Below are 22,500 nucleotides of genomic sequence, written 5' to 3'. Positions count from 1 at the left end.
ACCTCCGTCTGGTCATCTCCCAGTGGAGCACAACGTCATGGTGATATCACAGTGTTGCTGGAGCTTGGACGACGGATTATAATTATACATGTATTGTATATATATATATATATATATATGTATCGATCGATATATTCTCCTGGATAAACCTGCTCACGATGGTAGCGGCAAGATGGAAGTAGCCATCCTAACTTAGTAGAATGTTGCCATACACACCCCGAGTCCATTGGCATCGTCATCTCTTGCAGGAGAACGTGATTTGTCGGAGCGGAAGAAAGTGGGCGGAGCGGAAGAAAGTGGGCGGAGACTCCGCGTTCTCGGCTGAAGTGGAAGCGTCGCCACGCTCTGCTTTTCCACCAATCGGAACGCATCGCTCCTTTGCTCTGCTATTGGTTGGGGGTCATGGGCGTGTCCTTGCTTCCTTTCAAAGACCAATGAGGATAAATTGTTTCACAGCTCTCCTCCCTATTGGCCGCGGGGTGAGAGGATTTCAAACGTGAGGTAATCGACGCTCCGCAGGAGAAACGAGGCCGTTATGGACTTGGTTCCCAGGTTCAGCTTGTTCCAGGAGTCCCAGACGTTCGCTGAGACCGGAAATCTCTCGGGAATGCTTTCCCTGGAGGAGACTTGGGACCAGGTGAGCATGTCGGGTGAGGACGTTCGACCTGCGGTTCGTGTTCTGGATTCCTGTCTGAGTGGAAGTGGTGGTCACGTGATCAGGCGATGGATCACGGGTTTTTGGGAGAGGAAGGTTGTTGTTGGGAGCTGTAGGTGATTTCTGAGGCCTTCGTCGAGCAAACAGTGTGGGACGGACTGAAAGCAGGACACAACCAGTTGCCATGGCAACACGGGTCATCTTTTTCTCCTCTCATGTTCCTTGTGCTGACGTTTCATGGACTGAGGTCACCGTGGATCCACCAACAGGTGATTGTGTCATCTCGTGGTGATATAAACATCCTCCTCCTCATCAGACATTGAGCTCGGTGGTCCCAACAATGTTTGTGGACATACTCCGTGTACTCGAACCCCCTGTCCCCCAGTCTCTGCACCTCCTCTTCCATGACATCACCTTGTTTGGGAAGAACAAGCATCCAGTACACTTCACTACCGTCGAACGAGGGGGGTCTGGGTCAAGACCATCTGATAATCGTTTCCGTAAATGATATATATATATATATGTATTGGTTGGCTGACTGCCTGAGTCACGGGATTGGTTTGGTTTTAGTCGCGATCTTTATTGTGACACCGGTATCCCAGGTCCACTTGTGTGCTGGGTATTTTCCTCTTAAAGCCGGTTGTCTCACCTGCTCGCGCACGCCTCGACGTCGTCACGTGACTGCGTTTATCCCGGCACAGTTCCACTTCCTTCACCTCCTGAGTGCTGTGTTCATGGTTCGAGTCGAACCGAAGGTTCCAAATGAGTTGACGCGATCGACTTGCGCTGGAGGATTTTGGTTCATGTGACCAGTGTCGGTAGAACAATTATTTTGTGAATATGTTGGTGTGGAACGGGACATGGACCAGATTTTTGGATGGGACAACAATTTCCTGCAAAAGAAGGCTTGCTTCCTGATGCAGCACCCTCTGGCGTGGCACTGCACCAAAGCGCAGCGTCATCGGATCGGATGACGAAGCAATTGTTCCCCAGAAGCAGGCTGATAGGTTCTTACCCACAAAATAAAATATACTGGGCAACGTCGAATATCCCTGCTTGTGTATACATATATATATATATATATATATATATATATATATATATATATATATATATATATATATATATATATATATATATATATCCGTGATAATGTTTCCATTAGAATATTTGGATGTGATGCTACAATTGAAGCGAGAAGGACACTCGGAAGAGCGCGTAGCTCTGCCGCACAATGCCTGATCCAATATAACTTATCAGGATAAATAAATTATTAAAAGATCGTGCTGTGTATCATATTCAGACCCGATCTCGCAATTGGGAAGAATCACTTAAATAAATTAAATAATCCTCATCCGGATTGGGATCTTCACCAAAATTGAATTAATTCTTCCTCGTCACACACCCAACATGTCCACCCAACATGTCCACCCAACATGTCCACCCAACATGTCCACCCAACATGTCCACCCAACATGTCCACCCAACAAGTCCACCCAACATGTCCACCCAACATGTCCACCCAACATGTCCACCCAACATGTCCACCCAACAAGTCCACCCAACATGTCCACCCAACATGTCCACCCAACATGTCCACCCAACATGTCCACCCAACAAGTCCACCCAACATGTCCACCCAACATGTCCACCCAACATGTCCACCCAACATGTCCACCCAACATGTCCACCCAACATGTCCACCCAACATGTCCACCCAACATGTCCACCCAACATGTCCACCCAACATGTCCACCCAACATGTCCACCCAACATGTCCACCCAACATGTCCATCCAACATGTCCACCCAACATGTCCACCCAACATGTCCACCCAACATGTCCACCCAACATGTCCACCCAAAATGTCCACCCAACATGTCCACCCAACATGTCCATCCAACATGTCCACCCAACATGTCCACCCAACATGTCCACCCAACAAGTCAACCCAACATGTCCACCCAACATGTCCACCCAACATGTCCACCCAACATGTCCACCCAACAAGTCCACCCAACATGTCCACCCAACATGTCCACTCAACATGTCCACCCAACATGTCCATCCAACATGTCCACCCAACATGTCCACCCAACATGTCCACCCAACATGTCCATCCAACATGTCCATCCAACATGTCCACCCAACATGTCCACCCAACATGTCCACCCAACATGTCCATCCAACATGTCCACCCAACATGTCCACCCAACATGTCCACCCAACATGTCCATCCAACAAGTCCACCCAACATGTCCACCCAACATGTCCACCCAACATGTCCACCCAACATGTCCATCCAACATGTCCATCCAACATTTCCACCCAACATGTCCACCCAACATGTCCACCCAACATGTCCACCCAACATGTCCACCCAACATGTCCATCCAACATGTCCACCCAACATGTCCACCCAACATGTCCATCCAACATGTCCACCCAACATGTCCACAACATGTCCACCCAACATGTCCATCCAACATGTCCACCCAACATGTCCACCCAACATGTCCACCCAACATGTCCATCCAACATGTCCATCCAACATGTCCACCCAACATGTCCACCCAACATGTCCACCCAACATGTCCATCCAACATGTCCACCCAACATGTCCACCCAACATGTCCACCCAACATGTCCATCCAACAAGTCCACCCAACATGTCCACCCAACATGTCCACCCAACATGTCCATCCAACATGTCCATCCAACATTTCCACCCAACATGTCCACCCAACATGTCCACCCAACATGTCCACCCAACATGTCCACCCAACATGTCCATCCAACATGTCCACCCAACATGTCCACCCAACATGTCCATCCAACATGTCCACCCAACATGTCCATCCAACATGTCCACCCAACATGTCCACCCAACATGTCCACCCAACATGTCCACCCAACATGGGATAAACATTGCTTGTTGTGCTTTGAAAGTTTAGTTGTTTTTTGTTGTCGTTGTTGTTGTTGTTGTAGTTGTTGTTGTTGTTGTTGTTGATCTTTTCATTTTAAACAGCAAATTTGTGTGAATTTTTTACGAAAATGATATTCACATTGCCATGGCAGTGACTGATACTTTCACTGAAATGGGATAGTGATCCAAGTCCGTGTGAAACTTTATGGAACCCTTTGTCCTGTTTCACCGCAGGTGTGCCTTGAAATGGAACGACACCTGCAGAATAAGTCCAGCGACAAGGATGCAACAGGTATCAACAAGGAGGACAGTAGGGCCTTGCAGAGGTTTTTGGTGTCTTACGTCGAATCTGAGGGGCTGGGACAGCCTCCGACCCAAGGAATCGTTGCCCCAGACCTGGCGACCCAGGAGATGGTCACGTACGTGGTTCCTTCGGAGGCTCTTGCAGTAACAACTTGGGACGGTGTTCCTTGGGGGAGTGGACCCTTGGGAGTCGGTGTCGAAGCGATGGCTGCTATTCCACCTCCTCCACCGACAGTTGTGCCACGAGCTGTTGCTCTGATGGCCACAGCAGCCGTCACAACGAGCAGTGTGTCTGCCACACCAAACCCAGCTTTAGCTCCACTGGTCCCAGAGAGTAGTGTCGAGCAGTTGAACGAGGCATCGAACTTGACACTGCCTTCATCTCCTGAGCCCGAGACGGAGGACAGGCCCAAGTTGCAGGAGGCTTCGGGACGGCCCGTTATCAAGCAGTTAGGCCGCAAATATGGGAAGCTTGGACAGAATGGAACTGATGACTCACTGGACGGCACGATGTACATCTATCTTTGTTTATTCACTGGATGCGGAAAAGTCTTCACCAACACTTCGCACATCAAGGCACATGTGCGCACACACACGGGTACGAGGACTCAACTCGCAATGGTTGCTGTCATTTCTGAGTTTAAAAATCTAAAAATTATTTTATGATTGTTTAATGAGGGTAATGACACCTCCCTGTTGCAGGCTCTACTTCTTCATATTCTTCCTGTCCCTCTCTCTTCGTACGCAGCACGTAGCTGCTCGTACCGTCATTGCTAGGGAGCGTGGCTGTGCCGTTGATGCAGTACACCCTGTAGGTTAGAGATATGTAATCAGTTCAAGGTGCCGGCTCGATAACTCGCCTACTCTTCATTCAACACACCATGGGATCGAACGTCGACGAGCAGGTGGGAAACCGGGCTCAACGCCCATCCGAGGGACGGCACACTTTGTGATGCGTGCGAAGCGCAAATTTCGGACTGTTTATATTCTGGTCCGGAATCGAACCCAGAATAGGCAGCTTGTAGTTCTACATTTCATAAGAAACATCAGCTTAAGAGAAATTGTCTGAACCAGGAAGTGCCGCCCCTTGTTTCAGAAGGATATTGCCATCTGGTTCCAGATTGGAGGTTCCATAAAGCCACAGAGAAGTTGATGGATGCAACATTAGTTGCAGTGACGTCATAAGTGAAACGGCGTTGCAAACTGCTGAAACAATAACTATTGTACAATGGGTCGATGATCCGTTTTGATTTGTCTTAATCTTTTGGGCAGGGTTCATCGGTCCCAATAACAAGCCGGCAGGCATTCCTCACTCGGAAAAAACAATGCCAGGAAACTTTTTCCCCCCATTGTCAGCCATCATCCAAGACCTGCTGTCGGGAATACAACCCAAGCTTTGGGATGTGACGGCATCACACACCTGCACGCAGGTCGATTGTGCGGGCTTGCTGTCATCGGAGCAGATGTTAATCCACTCATTCTCTCTCCTTCCCTCCCGCGCAGGTGAGAAACCGTACAAGTGCTTGTGGAAAGGCTGTGAGTGGCGGTTCCCACGGAATGATGAGCTCAAGCGACACTATCGCAAGCACACCGGAGCGAAGCCGTACAAGTGTGCAAACTGCGGCAGGTATGGCAGCAAACGTAGTCGTTCGCGTCGTTTCCGCCACTCCTTTCAGCCACCTTTACCATGAAGCCAACACCAGGCCTTTGTGCGTGTCCCTTCCGCCAATTTTATCTGAAGCCATGGTATTTCACCTCGACACGTGTGTCGGAACGAAGTGTTTTAGTTTTCTTCCAATTGCACTGCAAGTGAAAGGTGATGTCGTCAACTGGTGCAGCGGTCTTCCTCTTGAGTGTGAGAACTGCTGTGTTGCATTTCAATTGAACCTTTTTCCAACATGGATTGCCATGTTGCTCATAAATTGTCACATTTGTTGACTTCTTGCTGTTGTTGTTGTTGTTGTTGTTGTTGTAGTTGTTGCTATCTCCTCGGTGTCCAGATCTTTCTCAAGATCGGATCACTTCGCCCTGCACGTGAAGAGGAACACCTGTGCTGCCCCGAGACGAATGGCGACCTCGTGTAGAAGACAGCAGCCTGTGTAGACCACAGGGATGGTTCCGCCGTGCGCGTCACTTTTGCCGACATGGAAATTACAAATGAACGGGTGTTGAGTACCTTTGATAGAGAAGAACGTTCTAGAACGCCGTTTTGCAACTTATTTTGTGTGGTTTGCACAGCAGTGAGCTGATTCTTACTTTGACACATATCTCGGGCTGAGGGTGTCGTTACCCAAGACGACCTCATTTTGAGGTGCTCCAAACGTTGACTTCTCGGTCCTTCACCCGTTTGTTTGTTTTTTGTGGACCTTGACAATTCGGCCACAGAATTACACACCGTCTGCTATTCCTGGCCTGGGTTTGTTCTTGCAGTGTCAGATTCCTCAATTTCTCCAACCACTGCAGAACGACCCTGCTCCGCTCCAACCAGCCCCTCTCGGAATAGTCCGTGCTCAAGGCCCATCGTTCTCATCAGGACCTCAAATTCCACATTATCGTTTAAATGTGTCGTTACGAACTCACCAAGTCACGCGGACACGACTCCAAAATAACTCGAAGAGCTGATCGGTTTTGACACTGCCAGATGTGACTTTCAATGCCCAAGTGTCAACTGTGCTGCAGACATCTTTGGACATCTGTGGCCGGCTTTTTGTCACCATCTCCGCAACCCTGGCATGATGGCTTTGCACCCATTAATTTATTTTTTAATTATTTATTTCTTCCTTGCACACACCCCTTTATTTAAACCTCTGTAACCCTGGCATGATGGCTTTGCACCCATTAATTTATTTTTTAATTATTTATTTCTTCCTTGCACACACCCCTTTATTTAAACCTCTGTAACCCTGGCATGATGGCTTTGCACCCATTAATTAATTTAAAATTATTTATTTTTCCCTTGCACATACCCCTTTATTTAAACCTCTGTAACCCTGGCATGATGGCTTTGCACCCATTAATTTATTTTTTAATTATTTATTTCTTCCTTGCACACACCCCTTTATTTAAACCTCTCACCCTGGGCATGATGGCTTTGCACGCATTAATTAATTTAAAATTATTTATTTTTCCCTTGCACACCCCCTTTATTTAAACCTCTCACCCTGGCATGATGGCTTTGCACCCATTAATTTATTTTTTAATTATTTATTTCTTCCTTGCACACACCCCTTTATTTAAACCTCTGTAACCCTGGAATGATGGCTTTGCACCCATTAATTTATTTTATTTTATTTAATTTTTTGCTTGCACATACCCCTTTATTTAAACCTCTCACCCTGGCATGATGGCTTTGCACCCATTAATTTATTTTTTAATTATTTATTTCTTCCTTGCACACACCCCTTTATTTAAACCTCTGTAACCCTGGCATGATGGCTTTGCACGCATTAATTAATTTAAAATTATTTATTTTTCCCTTGCACACCCCCTTTATTTAAACCTCTCACCCTGGCATGATGGCTTTGCACCCAATAATTTATAAAAAAAATTTTATTTTTCTCTTACACGCACACCTTTATTTAAACCTCTGTAACCCTGGCATGATGGCTTTGCACCCATTAATTAATTTAAAATTATTTATTTTTCCCTTGCACACACACCTTTATTTAAACCTCTAACCCTGGCATGATGGCTTTGCACCCATTAATTTATTTTTTAATTATTTATTTTTCCCTTGCACACACACCTTTATTTAAACCTCCAACCCTGGCATGATGGCTTTGCACCCATTAATTTATTTAAAATTATTTATATTTCCTTGCACACACCCCTTTATTTCAACCTCTAACCCTGGCATGACAGCTTTGCACCCATTAATTTATTTTAAAAAAATTTTTTCCCTTGCACATACCCCTTTATTTAAACCTCTGTAACCCTGGCATGATGGCTTTGCACCCATTAATTTATTTTTTAATTATTTATTTTTTCCTTGCACACACCACTTTATTTCAACCTCTAACCCTGGCATGATGGCTTTGCACCCATCAATTAATTTTTTAATTATTTATTTTTCACTTGCACACACCTTTATTTAAACCTCGAACCCTGGCATGATGGCTTTGCACCCATTAATTTATTTTATTTTTTTATTTTTTCCTTGCACATACCCCTTTATTTAAACCTCTGTAACCCTGGCATGATGGCTTTGCACCCATTAATTTATTTAAAATTATTTATATTTCCTTGCACACACCCCTTTATTTCAACCTCTAACCCTGGCATGACAGCTTTGCACCCATTAATTTATTTAAAAAAAATTTTTTCCCTTGCACACACCCCTTTATTTAAACCTCTGTAACCCTGGCATGATGGCTTTGCACCCATTAATTTATTTAAATTTTTTTCCCTTGCACACACCCCTTTATTTAAACCTCTGGAACCCTGGCATGATGGCTTTGCACCCATTAATTTATTTTGAATTATTTATTTTTTCCTTACACACACCCCTTTATTTAAACCTCTGTTACCCTGGTTACACCCATAAATTTTTTTATTTTTTTATTTTTTTCTTGCACACACCCCTTTATTTAAAAATTACAATTTTTTTTAACTTGGTCACACCCCTTGATTCTTAAAAATTATTTTATATATTTAAAAACTATTTATACATTTACATGGAGTTCGTCCAAGGCAGAAAACAACCTTGGGGAAGGAGCAAATTAAGTTGTTGCAATCTCCGTCATGTTATGCCACCACCCCCCCCTACCCCCGTCAAGTTTTGTTCAAATTGAACAAGTAGCAACCGAATATATCATTCTTCCTCCCTTTGAGGCAAAGCCCCATCTTCATGCTTTTAGTATGGTGTCACCATGAAGGAATTGGAAATATTCAAAGGGTGCTTCATTGAAAAGGAAGATCGTGATTGAAATAAATATTTTAAAGATCCATAAAAAGGGTGTGAGACTCCCAATTGGTGAACATGATCAATCCTTTTGGAGGATTCTCAGAGAAGCAATTGTTGCCGAAGACCATACCACACTGAATATGGTTGATCTCATCTCATCTTGAAAAGCAAAACAGTCTCAGGCTTGGTTAGTACCTGGATGGGAGACTACCTGGGAACACCAGGTGTTGTCAGCTTTTTTCTCTGCAGGGGGAGTCTTCTTTTGATTTTTCTCTTTGTTCAGATGCTTTCTCTGGTGAATTCGTTTTCACCATTTAAACTGCTGCTTGTGAAGCTGAGTAGCTGTTCAGCAGTCCAAAAAGGAGGCCTCGGCCTGTTGTTAACTTTCGAGTAATTGGTTGTATTGAGGTTGCAAGTGTCATTTGTTGCCGGCATTAGTTGGTGGATGTTTAAGATCCCACGGTGTCCTTTGCGAAGAGGAGGCGATGCATCGCCAGCACCATGGGCAGATTCTAAATTCCTGCCCAAACCTACAGAGGGCATTGCATCAGCGGCACATCCTTATACTCAGCCAATGATGCCAACCCGCAGCCTTGTGCTGAATATGATCGAGGAAGAAGAGTTTTTCTCTGATCTGTGACATCACTGCAGGTAATAATTGGTGATGTTTGCCCTGGCAACAATTGAAACAATTAGTTTCTTTCAATAACGAAAAACGTCAACTCCCGACCAGAGCGGCTGCTGGGATCATGCTATTTTCATTATTATCGTTCATTTTATTGCAATCATTATTTTGTTTGTTTTAATGTTAATATTATTATGCTATGAACATGATTGTTGTTATCTCGCCACTGAAAGTGGGCAGAGGTTATGTTTTCACCCTTGTCTGCCTGTTTGTCTGTCTGTCTATCTGTCTGTCTGTCTGTGAACCGGATATCTCAAAATGGTGGCATACTTAAGTGCCCCGTAAACATTTTTGCCTGCACACATACAATCATTTCTATCACATAAAGAGGATCACTGCACATCTTTCCTGACCGGTTGTCAGCTTGCTCGTATATGCATGAGCTCTCACGGAGGGGATTTCGAATAGATTTGTGAAAACCAACCAGTTTCAGCAAATCATCCGTACCTGTGACGTGTTCACTCAGACTAGCAGGTTACGTGTCATTTTATAGTTACTCGGCGTGGTTAAAATGTTTAACAAGTTCACAGCACACTAATGTATCGACTGGACACGATGTAGTGGGGTCGGAATGACACCGTCAGTACCTCCACATCCTTGGAACAACACCATTGAGGTTCCATAAAATCTTTGGTCCAATTCAAATTCACCAACATACATAACGCGCCATCTTTGGCCTTGCCGGATGACGCATCTCGATCGCCCGAATCATCTCAAATCCATCGAAGGTCACGTCATCACCTCCACCGAGCAACGTCATTCTGTTCTTCATCGAGCGAGAGCTCATCGAAGGGAAAACAGGACCCGGTACCTTGTGGTCTCCTCGTTTAAACCGTCGCTGAAGACCTCCACGAGCACCTCGTTTTTTTTATTCCCCTTAACCCTGAGAGTACCATTGTCAAATGGCAGGTGAGCAACATATCATTGGGAAACACCATCAGTTGTGTGGGAAGGAAGGTTCAGCAAGAACTCTGGAGTGTACGTGATGACGTCATCTTGGGAAGAACGTCCATGAAGTGAGGAACAAATGTTTGTCCAACCCGTCAGCGCTGGTACATTTCGAATAGTGATTTATTATTTTATTATATACATGGTCGAGGCTCGTGGAACGGTGGAAGAGCTTGTTCGAGGTCACCGAACGAATCAGGGACAGAAAGGACAGTTGAGAGAGGGGGATATAACCAACAGCGGAGTTGAAGGCCAAAATCGAGGCAGCCTGGGACAAACATTGGGTGTTAGGTGGACAAGATGATACCTGGGGTGAACTAGATGGGATGGGAAACTTCCTGGAGGGAAAACTAGAAATTTGGAAGGAGGTTGAGGAATTGGGGCAGGGGTGAGGGGGGCAGACGATTTAAGCATTATGTTATTGCTATGTTTAGTGATGAGATCCAGTAGGTGTGAAAGGTGTGTGCAGGTACATGACTTTCTCTCCTTGTGTAATGTTGCACCATTGTCCGTAATTCATCCTGTTACATGCCCTGAGGGCCCCAGTGTTGCACATCATGGTGATATGACAGTGTTGCTGGAGGTTGGACGGCGGATTATAATTATACTTGTATTATATATATATATATATATATATATATATATATATATATATATATATATATATATATATATATATCGATATATTATCCTGTATAAACCTGCTCACGATGGTATCGGCAAGATGGAAGTAGCCATCCTCACTTCGTGGAATGTTGCCAAACACACCCCGAGTCCATTGGCTTCCTCGTCTCTTGCAGGAGAACGTGATTTGTCGGAGCGGAAGAAAGTGGGCGGAGCGGATGAAAGTGGGCGGAGACTCCGCAATCTCCTCTGAAGCGGAAGCGTCGCCACGCTCTGCTTTTCCACCAATCGGAACGCGTCGCTCTTTTGCTCTGCTATTGGTTGGGGGTCATGGGCGTGTCCTTGCTTCCTTTCAAAGACCAATGAGGATAAAATGTTTCACAGCTCTCCTCCCTATTGGCCGCGGGGTGAGAGGATTTCAAATGTGAGGTAATCGACGCTCCGCAGGGGAAACAAAGCCGTCATGGACGTGGTTCCCAGGTTCAGCTTGTTCCAGGAGTCCCAGACGTTCGCTGAGACCGGGAATCTCTCGGGAATGCTTTCCCTGGAGGAGACTTGGGACCAGGTGAGCATGTCGGGTGAGGACGTTCGACCTGCGGTTCATGTTCTGGATTCCTGTCTGAGTGGAAGTGGTGGTCACGTGATCATGCGATGGATCACGGGTTTTTGGGAGAGGAAGGTTGTTGTTTAGAGCTGTAGGTGATTTCTGAGGCCTTCGTCGAGCAAACAGTGTGGGACGGACTGAAAGCAGGACACAACCAGTTGCCATGGCAACACCGGCCATCTTTTTCTCCTCTCATGTTCCTTGTGCTGACGTTTCATGGACTGAGGTCACCGTGGATCCACCAACAGGTGGTTGTATCATCTCGTGGTGATATAAACATCCTCCTCCTCATCAGACATTGAGCTCGGTGGTCCCAACAATGCTTGTTGACATACTCCGTGTACTCGAACCCCCTGTCCCCCAGTCTCTGCACCTCCTCTTCCATGACATCACCTTGTTTGGGAACAACAAGCCCCCAGTACACTTCACTACCGTCGAACGAGGGGGGTTTGGGTCAAGACCCTCTGACGAGGGAGTCTGGGTCAAGACCCTCTGACAAAGCATTTGTACCCAGAAGCAGGATGATAGGCTCACACCGATGTGAGAACCTTGTATGCTGGGTGTTTTACATGGTATAGTACCACGTGGTATGGTATGATTTGGTAGTGTGGTTCCATGTGGTTTTGGTAGTGTGGTACCATGTGGTTTTGGTAGTGTGGTTCCATGTGGTTTTGGTAGTGTGGTTCCATGTGGTTTTGGTAGTGTGGTTCCATGTGATTTTGGTAGTGTGGTTCCATGTGGTTTTGATAGTGTGGTTCCATGTGGTTTTGGTAGTATGGTACCATGTGGTTTTGGTAGTATGGTACCATGTGGTTTTGGTAGTATGGTACCATGTGGTTTTGGTAGTATGGTACCATGTGGTTTTGGTAGTGTGGTACCATGTGGTTTTGGTAGTGTGGTTCCATGTGGTTTTGGTAGAATGGTACCATGTGGTTTTGGTAGTGTGGTACCATGTGATTTTGGTAGTGTGGTACCATGTGGTTTTGGTAGTGTGGTTCCATGTGGTTTTGGTAGAATGGTACCATGTGGTTTTGGTAGTGTGGTACCATGTGGTTTTGGTAGTGTGGTACCATGTGGTTTTGGTAGTGTGGTACCATGTGGTTTTGGTAGTGTGGTACCATGTGGTTTTGGTAGTGTGGTACCATGTGGTTTTGGTAGTGTGGTACCATGTGGTTTTGGTAGTGTGGTAGTGTTTATGTGTGTGTATGTGTGTATCTGTGTGTATGTGTATGTGTGTGTGTGTGTGTGTGTGTATGTGTGTGTGTGTATGTGTGTATGTGCGTGTGTGTGTGTGTGTGTGTATGTGTGTGTATGTGTATGTGTGTATGTGTATGTGTGTGTGTGTATGTGTGTATCTGTGTGTATGTGTATGTGTATGTGTGTGTGTGTGTGTATGTGTGTGTATGTGTGTATGTGCGTGTGTATGTGTGTGCGTGTGTATGTGTGTGTGTGCATGTGTTTGTGTGTATGTGTGTGTGTGTGTGTGTGTGTGTTTGTGTTTGTTTGTGTGTGTGTATGTGTGTGTTTGTGTGTGTGTATGTGTGTGTGTGTGTATGTGTGTATGTGTGTATGTGTGTGTATATGTGTGTATGTGTATGTGTGTATGTGTGTATGTGAGTGTTTGCGTGTGTATGTGTGTGCGTGTGTATGTGTGTGTTTGTGTGTGTATGTGAGTGTTTGTGTGTGTATGTGTGTGCGTGTGTATGTGTGTGTGTGCATGTGTTTGTGTGTATGTGTGTGTGTGTGTGTGTGTTTGTGTTTGTTTGTGTGTGTGTATGTGTGTGTTTGTGTGTGTGTGTATGTGAGTGTTTGTGTGTGTTTGTGTGTGTATGTGAGTGTTTGTGTGTGTATGTGTGTGTGTATGTGAGTGTGTGTTTGTGTGTGTATGTGTGTGTGAGTGTGTATGTGTGTACGTAAGTGTGAGATGTATGTGTGTGTGTGTGTACGTGTGTGTGTGTGTGTATCACCATTTTTCTCAGAGCAGTTGGCATTGTGTATTGAAGTGTTTTGGACTCCACAAAAATTTAAATACAGGGCAATACCGAGTAGCCCTGCTGGTGTATGTATATATATATATATATATATATATATATATATATATATATATATATATATATATATATATATATATATAACAGCAAATTTGTGTGAATTTTTTTACTAAAATGATATTCCCATTTCCACGGGAGGAACTGATACTTTCACTGAAATGGGATAGTGATCCAAGTCCTTGTGAAACTTTCTGGAACCCTTCGTCCTGTTTCACCACAGGTGTCCCTTGAAATGGAACGATACCTGCACACTAAGCCCAGCGACAAGGATGCAGCGGGTATCAACAAGGAGGACAGTAGGGCCTTGCAGAGGTTTTTGGAGGTTAACGTCGAATCTGAGGGGCTGGGACAGCCTCCGACCCAAGGAATCGTTGCCCCAGACCTGGCGACCCAGGAGATGGTCACGTACGTGGTTCCTTCGGAGGCTCTTGCAGTAACAACTTGGGACGGTGTTCCTTGGGGGAGTGGACCCTTGGGAGTCGGTGTCGAAGCGATGGCTGCTATTCCACCTCCTCCACCGACAGTTGTGCCAGGAGCTGTTGCTCTGATGGCCGCAGCAGCCGTCACAACGAGCAGTGTGTCTGCCACACCAAACCCAGCTTCAGCTCCACTGGTCCCAGAGAGTAGCGTCGAGCAGTTGAACGAGGCATCGAACTTGACACTGCCTTCATCTCCTGAGCCCGAGACGGAGGACAGGCCCAAGTTGCAGGAGGCTTCGGGACGGCCCGTTATCAAGCAGTTAGGCCGCAAATATGGGAAGCTTGGACAGAATGGAACTGATGGCTCACTGGACGACACGATGTACATCTATTGTTGTTCATTCAATGGATGCGGAAAAGTCTTCACCAGGAGTTCCCACATCAAGTCACATGAGTACACACACACACAGGTACGAGTACTCAACTCGCAATGGTTTCTCTCATTTCCGAGTTTTAAAATCTAAAAATTATCAAATTATTTTATGATTGTTCAATGAGGGTAATGCCACCTCCCTGTTGCAGGCTCTACTTCTTCATCTTCTTCCTGTCCCTCTCCCTTCGTACGCAGCACGTAGCTGCTCGTACCGTCATTGCTCGGGAGCGTGGCTGTGACGTTGATTCAGTCCATCCTGTAGGTTCGAGATATGTAATCAGTTCAAGGTGCCGACGATATAACTCGCCTACTCTTCATTCAACACACCATGGGATCGAACGTCGACGAGCAGGTGGGAAACCGGGCTCAACGCCCATCCGAGGGACGGCACACTTTGTGATGCGTGCGAAGCGCAAATATCGGACTGTTTATCTTCTGGTCCGGAATCGAACCCACACCAGGCAGCTCGAAGGTAAGTGCTCCACTTCTGCACTATCCTGTCGGGACGAAATGATATCCCGGCAATGGCAGCAGAACGGGGTCGATGCATTTAATTTTGGGGCCAGCAGGAGCTTGCAGTGTCAGGAAATACCTTCTTGCACTTCTCACCTCCAATGCTTTTCCAGGTGAGGCCACCGGCACGCTGTGTGCGTTTGAACCGAGGAGATGTCTGGCTTCGTACCTTCTCACAGTCGCAGCTTGCATGTTGTCGGTCATTTCCTCGTTACCTTTTGGTATTATCTGACCTCATGTATCTGTTCAGGGTTTCCCATTGCGATCCTCTTTCTACATTTCATCATAACCATCAGTTTCACGGAAATTGAATGAACCAGGAAGTGCTGCCCCTGGTTACAAAAGGCTCATGCCATCCGGTTCCAGATTGGAGGTTCCATGAAGCTCCAGAGATGTTGATGCATGCAACATTAGTTGCAGTGACGTCATAAGTGAAACGGCGTTGCAAGCTGCTGATCCAATGACGACTATACAATGGGTCGATGACCCGTTTTGATTTGCCTTAACCTTTGAACTTTGCTTGGAGACATGTCGCGCGTTCTTGCATCCCTTGTGTGGACTTGCGGCGTGAGGGCTGATGCCGGAAGTGTTTCCTTTTTGTACAGAAGTTTGTTTCGGTTTGTGGGTAGCAGGGTTCATCGGTCCCAAAAACAAGCCGGCAGGCATTCCTCACTGGGAAAACAAAACAATGCCAGGAAACTTTTTTTCCCCCATTGTCGGCCATCATGCAAGGCCTGCTGTCGGGGATGTAACTTCAGCTTTGGAATGTGACGGTATCACACACCTGCACACAGGTCCATTGTACGGACTTGCTGTCATTAATCCACTCGTTCTCTCTCCATCCCTCCCCACCGCAGGTGAGAGACGGTACAAGTGCTTGTGGGAAGGCTGTGAGTGGCGGTTCCACCGAAGCGACGATCTCACGCGACACTTTCGCAAGCACACCGGAGCGAAGCCGTACAAGTGTGCAAACTGCGACAGGTGTGGCAGCAAACGTGGTCGTTCGCGTCATTTCCGCCACACCTTTCCTCCCTCTACTTTGGCCGGGATAAATTGGGTGTATTGAGGTTGAGGTTGCAGACACACCACCTGCAGATAGGTTATCGCACCGGCCCTTGAGCAGATGAGATCGTTTCGTTATTTCGGTGTAACCGGTCGAGGCTGTAAGTCCGTGCCATTCCGGTGGGTTTCGAATTGACCATTCTCAGAAACAAACCAACTGAAAACATTGCATTTTGGGGGATTGGGGGCATGGGGTCGTTCGGGGGGGCGACCGTCAAAGATTCTTCGTATTTACGATTGTTGTTTTGGAAATTTTAGTTATTTGGTTCCAAAATACAATTGCAGACTTTACTACGAGCCATTGTTTGGATTGCAGGTTGTTTGTAAGTTGCATGTTTCATGCAAGTTTGAGAGCAGGTGTCCTCCTCCTTTGTGTGCAGCACAAAGCTGTGAGTAGCATCATTTGCTGGGGGCTGATGCAGTGTCCCTGTTACCAGTACATTGGCACTCATTTTGCCAACCTCAGAAGGATGACAGGCTGAATCAACCCTTCCTGGTGTTTGTTCAATGGCCAAACAGGGACTTGAACTCAGGACCTCTCAGGACCCTCGGATCCTCAGCCAGCCACCTTGACTGTGAAGCCAACACCAGGCCTTTGTACGTGTCCCTTCCGCCAATTTTATCTTAAGCCATGGTATTTCACCTCGACACGTGTGTCGGAACGGTGTTTTAGTTTTCTTCCTTTTGCACTGCAGGTGAAAGGTGATGTCGTCAACTGGTGCAGCGGTTTTCCTCTTGAGTGTGCGGAACTACTGTGTTGCATATCAATTGAACCTTTTTTCCAACATGGATTGCCATGTTGCTCAGAAATTGTCACATTTGTTGACTTCTTGTTGTTGTTGTTTCTATCTCCTCGGTGTCCAGGTCCTTCTCAAGATCTGATAATTTGGCCCTGCACGTGAAGAGGAACACCTGTGCTGCTCCGAAACGGATGGCGACCTCGTGTGGAAGACAGCAGCCTGTGTAGACCACAGGGATGGTTCCGCCATGCGCGTCACTTTTCCCTACATGGAAATTACAAATGAATGGGTGTTGAGTGCCTTTGATGGAAAAGAACGTTCTGGAAGGCCGTTCTGCAGCTTATTTTGTGTGGTTTGCACAGCAATGAGCTGATTCTTACTTTGACACACAACGGGCTGAGGGTGTCGTTACACAAGACGACCTCATTTTGAGGTGCTCCAAACGTTGACGTCTCGGTCCTTCACCTGTTTTTTTTTGTGGACCTTGACAATTCGGCCACAGAATTACACACCGTCTGCTATTCCTGGCCTAGGTTTGTTCTTGCATTGTCAGATTCCTCAACTTCTCCAACCACTGCACAACGACCCTGCTCCGCTCCAACCAGCCCCTCTCAGAATAGTCCGTGCTCAAGGCCCGTCGTTCTCATCAGGACCTCAAATTCCACATTATCGTTTAAATGTGTCGTTACGAACTCACCAAGTCACGCGGACACGACTCCAAAATAACTCGAAGAGCTGATCGGTTTTGACACTGACAGATGTGACTTATCAATGCGCACGTGTCAACTGTGCTGCGGACATCTTTGGACATCTGTGGCCGGCTTTTTGTCACCACCTCCGCAACCCTGGCATGATGGCTTTGCACCCACTGATTAAAAATTTTCTTTTTAAAATTTCCTCCTTGGACACACCCCTTGATTAAAAAATAAAATAATGTTTTTCCTTGTACACACCCCTTAATTAAATAATGTTTTTCCTTGGACACACCCCTTAATTAAATAATGTTTTTCCTTGGACACACCCCTTGATTTTTAAAAAAATTTTCCTTGTACACACCCCCTAATTAAAAAATAAAATAATGTTTTTCCTTGGACACACCCCTTGATTAAATAATAAAATAATGTTTTTCCTTGGACACACCCCTTGATTTTTAAATTTTTTTTCCTTGTGCACACCCCTTCATTAAAAAATAAAATGTTTTTCCTTGGACACACCCCTTGATTAAAAAACAAAAAAATCCTTGCACACACCCCTTGATTAAAAAATAAAATGTTTTTATCTTGGACACACCTCTTGATTTTTTAATTTTTTTCCTTGGACACACCACTTGATGTTTATGATCTTTAAAATTTTTTCCTTGCGCACACCCCTTGATTAAAAAATGAAATAATGTTTTTTCCTTGGAATAACCCCTTTATTTTTTAAACTTTTTCCTTGCACACATCTAAGAAACTTTACCCTGATGTGGAAAGTGGAACCCTCACATTCGAGACGGTTGTGAAGCCGGTTCGTACCGAGCTGCGTCCAAGAGCATTTCACCACTGGGTTTGAAGTTGTCTGGATCAGGTAGTTGTGATCATGCGTCCAAGGTGCCTTCGGAGGTCACGACAATGAAGACCGTTCTAAATTACAGCAAATATGTCGCTGCTCCGTACTCCGGGTCTTCGGTCCAAGGTTTCTTCATTGTTTTCCACACGACATGTACAAGAAGTGAATGCCCAATAACTGCTCTTTTCGTACACGTATTACATCCCTCTTCGGTGTATAAAACTAGACTATAACCCGCTTGATTGCAAGATGGAACATCATCGACCGATCACCACCCACTTCCCTTTCCTGGCGATCCAACACTTTGCAATCGGAACGGGATCTGCAAGAGTTGGATTCCTAATTGTTGTTCCCCCTCTCGAGTAGCTGTAATCTTCTTCTTCTTCTTCTTCTGCCATCCTCTTCCCTCAATTTTTAAATAATTTTCCCCGTTAGTCCTTAGATTCCATTCGTCACTGACCACACGTTACGTACGAACGCCAAGTGCAGGTTCTCCTTTCCTCGTTCGTGGGTTCTTATTGCTCGTTGTGTCTTGTTCATCATGTGGAAGTGAAACAACAGTGGCATCCACTCGTGTCTTACGAAACAATGCAAACGAAGTCTTGCTGTGTCATAAATCAGAGATAATGCTTAAAAAAAAATATATATATTTCCAAATCATGTCCAGTGATGTAACATTTGATGTAAAGGATGTATATTTGTACTGAATGTGGAAGTGATTGATTTTTTTTTTTGGTTTGTTATGGAACATTAAATAAAAATAACACTGATGTTCGTCTCCAGGGTTGTTGAAGTTTCCTTTTTTAATTAATTTATACAAAATACATTCCTTTTTGGAATTTATCTTGATTTTAGTAAAGATTATTCCAAACGTTCGAATGGCTGGAACAATTTGAGAGTGCCTGTTCGTTGTATAAACGCTTGCTCATAAAATCAATGAAACTTTTGTAATCTTTATTTACAATCCTGAAATCACAACTAATTTAACTTTGGGTTTTTTTGGTTGTTGTTGTTGTTAAGTTGCTGAGATTGCCATTGTCGATTGCCTCGCACTTTAGGACTTGCGGTTCCGGTTCTTGAGCGCCGGTGGTGTCCCTCAGGGTCTCTGCCAACCCTCTCAAAGATAAGTTTCCCAGTCGTTTTTTTGTCGTGTTTTTTGCTCTTATTGTGTCGTCTCCATTGTTTTCTGTGTGTTTGTTGTTTGGTTTAAAAAAACAAAACTTGCTCACACACCCAAACCTGCCCACAAAATGTCATCCAAATCCATCCATAAATTTTTGAGATATCCTGCTCACAAACAGACAGACAGACAGACAGACAGATAAACCAGGCATGAAAACATAACCTCCGTCCACCTTCAGTGGCAGAAGAAAAGACAAAAACCCTGTTGTGTTAATGTCAATATACAGACTGCTACCTTGGTGTACTTCCTTTGTTGGTGTGCCTGGTGTTGGCTTCATGGTTAGGGTGGTGGGCTTGGGATCCTGAGTTCAAATCCTGCTTGGTTGTTGAATTAATACCAGTTGGGGTTGACTCAGCATGTCATCCTTCTGAGGTGAGAAAAGTGAGTACCAGCTTGCTGGGATGATGGAGCCATTTGAGTGTCCGATGTGGGAGTCCTTTATCCTTTATCCTTTATTTGTGATTGTCAATGTTACCTCTTGATTTATCCTTGAGATTACAACTCACCGGGTGCACAGCCCTGCAGAAGACCCCCGAGGCACAGACACAAAAGCAACTGCTTCGCAAACGGCCGCAAACTGCGAGAGGTACGAAGTATGAGCTGCGTGTGCGAATACTGTGCACACCTTTGCTAACACCTCAAAACCCTGAACAAAGGAAGAACATTTAAACAGGTGATCTTTATTCGCGTTAACCACGTCATAACATGGCCCTGCCAAACGATGTCAAATAAAACAAAATATTTAAACCAACCCCTAAAAAACGTTTCAAATTCCAGCCCAAGCATGAAGGAGGATTTACCAAATCAACGCTCGGCGACAGTGCCACAGGGGGTGCAGCACCAGAACGGCAAGGTACGCCGGAACGGCAAGGTACGCCGTCACAAATAGATCAGCGTCACCACCTGACGACTCAAAAAGACAACTCAAAAGATTCGGGAAGCGAATGTGACGTCAGCTGAGGTGGAGTGGGTTCAACTTGAGTGAATGTTAAGAAGTGAAAGGTGAGTTATCTCTCGGCTGGACGTCAACCCGGTTAACACCCGTCGACTAGCATTAGTTGGTGGAAGTTAGAGATTCCACCATGTTGTTCCTGAAGAGTGAGTGAGTTGTTATCGTGGTCCTCAACAAACATTCCTGCCATATTTGGCGAGTTTATGACGACACAGACAGAGAGAGGGGCACACACACACACACACACACACACACACACACACACACACACACACACACACACACACACACACACACACTCAGACAGACAGAAAGAGAAAGAGGAAGCACACACAACATTAGGACTGGGCAATCAGTTCATGAAAGACTCGCACCAACATTCTTCCGTAAGAAGGAATTAATTATGGCCACCAACGAAGTAGTAGTAGTAGTGGTAGTGTTGTTAGTTATCGTTGTAGTAGTTTTGTGGAAATTTTTGTGGAAATTAAATGTTTTATTCTTCAAAAACTGACAACTCTGGTTTGTCGCCAAAATAAAGGAATCCTCGTCAACGCAGGAGAATAAGAGAGAGGTGATCAATCCCACAATCCCATTGATCCATGTAAATGTGAAACACTATTTTAAGGTTCAGGTGACACCAGGTATGAGGATATATACAAAGACAAAATGATGGCCTTTTGACTTTCCAAAAACAAAATAATTCACAATCCCAGCAGGAACACTTCCCAAATTATTCCGATTCAATCAAGTCCAGACACTTTGGTGCAAAAACAGTTCAGCTTACCTTTCCTTAAAAGGGACATCACCGTTTCCCATTCTGTAACAACAGGAGCACAGTCAGTGAAGCATAATTTATTAGATACCAGCAAATAAAACCCGTCGCTTCTCTGATGGGAATATTATGAGAGGGGGGAGAGAGAGGAAGAGAGAGATGCAGAGAGGGGAGGGGAAGAGAGAGGCGGGAGGCTGCCGTGAGGAGAGGTAGGGGAGCGAGGAAAAGAGAGAGGAGAGGAGGAAGGGGAGAGAGGGGAAGTGGGGGGAATAGTCCCGTCTGCCAGCAGTAGTACAAGATTGAACAAAATGGGGTACGTTGAAACAGGACAGCAAAACCACCCATCACTTTCAAACAGCACGTACCATATTTAAAGAGATTTTAACATGGGTTTCCCTTGAGGTATGCAACTCGAACTGCAGCTGCACCCTGTTTTACCCGCTCTGGAACTGGATCTCTCCGAGAGGGGTCATATTGCTCGGAGTACCAAAGATCGCGTGAAGTGGAAAAATGAACACCCTTCTAGCAGCCGGACCCGCCACCAAGCCCAACCCCACGGTCCAAACCCCAAAACCCGGCTCAGGCCAAGAGACCCTCAAGCCCATCGCAGGATCACATTTTCCTCGAAGAAGAAAAACAAACAAAAATGGTCCTGCCAGATATGAAACATTCAAGATGCAAATGTAAAACACATCTTCACCTTTGTTGTGAAACAACATGGCAGCATGCATGTCAAAAGTTCCCAGATCGTCAGCATGTTCCGGGGTCCGCACAACAGGCCAGGTGACCAGGCCTCGGGCTCCCTGTTTCCATGACTTTCTTGGGCCTGGCAGACCACGCCAGGAATAGCTGGCCGAGTCGGAGAACTCGCATCACCCCATGGCCCATTCCCACTGTCAATTAAAAAAGACAAGCCCCATTGATTCTGAAAAATGTCTTTGAGTGCTGCGGTAGGTTCTAGGGCATCAGGCTCCCCAGGAAGTCCTGCACCATCCCATCTCGGTCCAGGGTTGGCTGCTCCCGCCATGGCGACGAGAATGCCAACCACCTGTGCTGCTTTACCCTGTTCCTTCTGTTCTCCCACCTTTTCCTCTCGTCTTTCTCCCACGGATACTTTCTTGTTTGGGCGTGTGGCTTGAGAACCCGACTTGGCCACGGGCAAAGTCTGCTTCACCATGG

General features: G+C 45.6%; 3 protein-coding genes and 1 pseudogene across 5 annotated transcripts in view; 2 read left to right on the top strand and 2 right to left on the bottom strand.

Annotated features, from left to right (window-relative positions):
* The window catches only part of LOC147006735 (cytoplasmic polyadenylation element-binding protein 1-like), an 18,879-nt gene extending 18,833 nt beyond the window's left edge, over positions 1-46 (bottom strand). The window contains exon 1 of the mRNA XM_085868088.1: positions 1-46. This exon is cut by the window's left edge and continues 79 nt beyond it. The gene's annotated coding sequence lies outside the window, so the exon portion shown is untranslated.
* Positions 47-202: 156 nt separating this feature from the next.
* On the top strand, positions 203-7,150 carry LOC147006734 (Krueppel-like factor 7). 3 transcript variants are annotated; one of them, XR_015054629.1, is made up of 4 exons: positions 203-637; positions 3,816-4,482; positions 4,587-4,789; positions 5,388-5,511. XR_015054629.1 is itself a non-coding variant. In XM_085868115.1 (4 exons), exons 1-4 carry the CDS (start codon positions 536-538, stop codon positions 5,966-5,968), a joined length of 1,002 nt encoding a protein of 333 aa, XP_085724241.1. In that variant the 5' UTR covers positions 203-535; the 3' UTR covers positions 5,969-7,150. The 3 variants fall into 3 exon arrangements, 2 of the variants coding, with proteins under 2 accessions (XP_085724241.1, XP_085724242.1); XM_085868115.1 differs by lacking the exon at positions 4,587-4,789 and adding an exon at positions 5,860-7,150; XM_085868116.1 differs by lacking the exon at positions 4,587-4,789 and adding an exon at positions 5,885-7,146.
* A 4,165-nt stretch (positions 7,151-11,315) lies between these two features.
* On the top strand, positions 11,316-18,198 carry LOC147006733 (Krueppel-like factor 6). Its single transcript, XM_085868117.1, has 4 exons — positions 11,316-11,609; positions 13,920-14,585; positions 15,921-16,045; positions 16,991-18,198. The coding sequence occupies exons 1-4, from the start codon at positions 11,508-11,510 to the stop codon at positions 17,091-17,093; spliced, it is 996 nt and encodes a 331-aa protein (XP_085724243.1). The 5' UTR covers positions 11,316-11,507; the 3' UTR covers positions 17,094-18,198.
* Positions 18,199-20,536: 2,338 nt separating this feature from the next.
* LOC147006732 (uncharacterized) overlaps positions 20,537-22,500 on the bottom strand; it is a 3,061-nt pseudogene continuing 1,097 nt past the window's right edge.

Source organism: Eptatretus burgeri, unplaced genomic scaffold (assembly GCF_056783735.1).
Source record: "Eptatretus burgeri isolate ZD-2024b unplaced genomic scaffold, Ebu_testis_v1 Ebu_testis_scaffold_3155, whole genome shotgun sequence".
NCBI classification, from domain to species: domain Eukaryota; kingdom Metazoa; phylum Chordata; class Myxini; order Myxiniformes; family Myxinidae; genus Eptatretus; species Eptatretus burgeri.
This window is presented reverse-complemented; position numbering and strand designations above follow the sequence as displayed.